The sequence below is a fragment of the Canis lupus genome, chromosome 23 (assembly GCF_048164855.1).
Source record: "Canis lupus baileyi chromosome 23, mCanLup2.hap1, whole genome shotgun sequence".
Lineage (NCBI taxonomy): Eukaryota > Metazoa > Chordata > Mammalia > Carnivora > Canidae > Canis > Canis lupus.
In genome coordinates, this window is record NC_132860.1 from 23,348,045 (window position 1) to 23,351,641 (window position 3,597).

At 35.4% G+C, this 3,597-nt stretch overlaps 1 protein-coding gene across 1 annotated transcript; it reads left to right on the top strand.

Annotated features, from left to right (window-relative positions):
- The first annotated feature begins 924 nt into the window (after positions 1-924).
- Positions 925-1,893, top strand: LOC140615287 (olfactory receptor 51G2-like). Its single transcript, XM_072795203.1, has one exon. The coding sequence runs from the start codon at positions 925-927 to the stop codon at positions 1,891-1,893; it is 969 nt and encodes a 322-aa protein (XP_072651304.1).
- The last annotated feature ends 1,704 nt before the right edge of the window (positions 1,894-3,597 follow it).

Here is a 3,597-nt window from a genome sequence, read left to right on the forward strand (position 1 = left end):
GATTGGCTCACAAATCAACTGCATCAGAGGAAAAAATGTTAACAATTCCCTTAAGTAAAACTCTGGCCTGACTGCAGTACAAGTACACAAGTACACAAGAACTTGGTGGAGAATATGAAATGGAAAGCAAACCCCAAATACCCATGACTGACTAAATGAGGTAAATGTTATTTACCTTCAGATCCTTGTGGGATTCTGGTTCCCATTTAAACCAGTTTGAAGGCTTATTTATTTCCCTCTCTAATTGGTAACCACACTCACTACATATACAATGTTTTTGAAGTCATATCCATTCATATTTTATGAAATATCCATTCATATTTTATGAAAGGATTCAATTAGTCTTGTGGGTTTTTTTCCATTGGAGATAGCTAACTCTATGTATTTATTGTCTAAGCTTTTTCTGACATTCCTTCTAGAATGTTTCCATCAAGTGTCCATGTCAGAGGAAAATAAATGCTTAACATGGGTAGGTCAGGGGCTTGGAAAATACCCTTACTTAATGTCATACACAAAAATAAATGGCAAGTAAACAATGAATCTAAAAGTAAATAGAAACAAACCAACCTATCAAAATATTAGTAGAAAAGATAGGAGAATGTATTATAAATTTAGAGGAAGGAAGAGAATCCTGTGAATGACTCAAAATCCAGAATCAATAGAATAAATGATTGATTAAAAAAATACAAAATAACCATAATCCACTTAAAAGGTTAAAAAGTAATACATTAAAAGAAGGTGGTGTGTGTGGCTAATTTTTCAAAATCATTTTTCCAAACTGTATAATGTCTCTACAAAGCAATAAGAATTAAGAAAACACCTAACTTAGAAATGTAAGTTGCTGTTTTCTCAATATTGTGTATTTTTCTTCCTTCTAGGAGCCTACATTTTTACCATAGGAAAATGGCTACATGGGACAGACTCATGACAGGCTCTAACTCCAGTACTGAACAGTCTGTTTTGTTTTACCTCACTGGGATTCCTGGCTATGAGAATATGAATCACTTTATTTCCATCCCTTTTTGCATGTGCTACCTGATTGGAGTAGTGGGCAACTGCACAATCCTTTACATCATCCGCACAGACAAGAGTCTCCACAAGCCCATGTACTACTTCCTGGCCATGCTGTCCCTTACGGACATGGGCATGTCCTTTTCTACCCTGCCCACGGTATTAAAAATCTTCTGGTTTGATGCCAGGGAGATTGAGGTGAATGCTTGTGTGGCCCAAATGTATTTTATTCATACTTTTTCTCTGATGGAGTCAGCTGTGCTTCTAGCCATGGCTTTTGACCGGTATGTTGCCATTTGCCATCCTTTGAGGTATTCCAGCAAACTCACCCCACATCGCATTATCTATATAGGGGTCTTCATTATATTCAGATGCTCCATTGTCCTCCCTGTTGTTCTTGTTCGTATTCCTACATTTTCCTTCTGTCATTCCCATATCCTCTACCACTCTTTCTGCTTGCATCAAGAAGTCATCCATTTGGCCTGTGCTGATATCTCATTCAACATTTTATATGGCTTGTTTGTCATTGCATTTTATTGGGGTGTAGATTCTCTAGGAATTTTGTTATCTTATGCTTTCATCTTCCATTCTGTCCTAGGCATTGCATCCCAGGGAGGGAAGCTCAAAGCTCTCAACACATGTGCTTCCCACATTTGTGCTGTGCTCATTCTATATGTGCCCATGATAGGGCTATCCTTGGTGCATCGTTTCGCAAAACACTCCTCTCCCATTGTCCATATAACCATGGCTAATATTTACCTGCTAATTCCACCAGTACTTAATCCAATTATTTATAGCATCAAGACAAAGCAGATTCGTCAAGGTTTTCTAAGGATATTAGCACCCAAAAAGGTTGGGTTTTCTCACACTTGGAAGGGATAAGATTCTCTCTAATTTTGACCTTTGCATCCATGACCTTCATTCTGAAGATAACCAGTTTAGAATTTCTTGGACACATTTGGTGCATATTGAGTATGTTATAGTTAATAAATTTTACATTTATCTATAAGAAAAATATTGTAATTTCTTCTATCATTACTTTCTAGCTTTAAAGTATCTCAAAATCCTGGTACAAAGAGGTTTAGAAAGAGGAAATTCATTTTACCCAAAACATCTATGGAGATTTTTTTTGCTCAGGTTTCAAGAGAAGCCAAATTTTCCATGTTAAAAATAAGACTTACAGAAGTTAGCTATACAAAGTTGACAGAGGTAATATATAGCAGACTGGGCACCAGCATCTAGGTACATTTTCTTTCCAATGAAGCAAAGTAGACCTTATTCTCACAGACTTTGAGCCAAATCATAATAAAATAGCTGTTTCAGTTTAGATATAGAATAAATAATAAGATTGCATTTCTTTGTTTCCTTTACTTCTGTTGTAATCAGTATCCGAAAAAGCTTGGGTGATGAATGCATTGGGTTAATTTTCACCAGACTAATCAACATTTCACACTCACAGGGCTGTATACTCACCCTGAAAGGCAGTAAAAAATATATAAATATACCCCTAGCCAGTGTACACTCCTATGAGGAAAAATGTCTTAAGAACTTTAAACAAAATAGGAAGGAAGAGAGATGCCAAAAACTGTGGTAGACTCTTGCTATCTCACCTAATTCTGTAAGAAATAAGAGGAAACAAATTTTCAATATTGAAACTTAAAGTGTACACTCCAATGGAAGAATAGAAATGTAGATGAGCAATAAGAAAGAGCATTCAAAGAGAATCTGTACTAATTCTTTTTCATTCTAGTACCATAGGGACAATGAGGCTCTGATTGCTGGTATTTTCTTCCATCTGTCATCTGCTTTTATCTTTTCTCAGTGCTAGCTTTCTCTAACTGATGTATATAAGAAAAATAAATATGCAATGATTTATCTGAAGTTTTCTCTCTTATACTTGAACAACTGGCTTCTCTAAGGTTTTGAAAAAAATATTTTGTACATGATTAACCAAAAAATGAATATTAAGTTTCTTGTAAAAAACAATGAAGAAAAGTATTACGCATATTAAAATTTCAACATGTAATACACTTCCAAATAGTGATAGTCATGGTGATAAACACAAGAGATGGAAAGTGACAGAGATGTATACATGTATATGAGGTAGACATTTCTTCTCTGGATTAATTAAGGAATTGTTAGTAAAGAGATGCCACACTCAAACTGGTTAATTTCAAGAATTCGATGAAGGGGTCAGGAGTCAATGAAATATGTAGGCAAGATTAAGGAAAATTAAGAAGGTTTATATTTATATTTTTAGCTGTATCTATGTATTTATAGTTTTCCAGATGAATAGTTTGCTACCATCACTAGTCCCAATTTGGCAAAGGAAAAAAGAATTTACCTGAACTCAGAAAAAGTATCTTGTGGAAAGGACATTTGACATGCACTTATCCTTTTTATAGAGAGATGCAGCCATTATGGGGAGTTGGTGGGAACCCAGGAGAGTAAACACCTCAACTGTATGTTCTTCTGTATTCCTGTTTCCAGCTCCCATCACTAACCAAGTCAAACCAGAAGCCAGAGAATGAAAGAAGTCATTCACGCAATCCATTATGGTCAGGACACAAAACAGGATAGATCTTG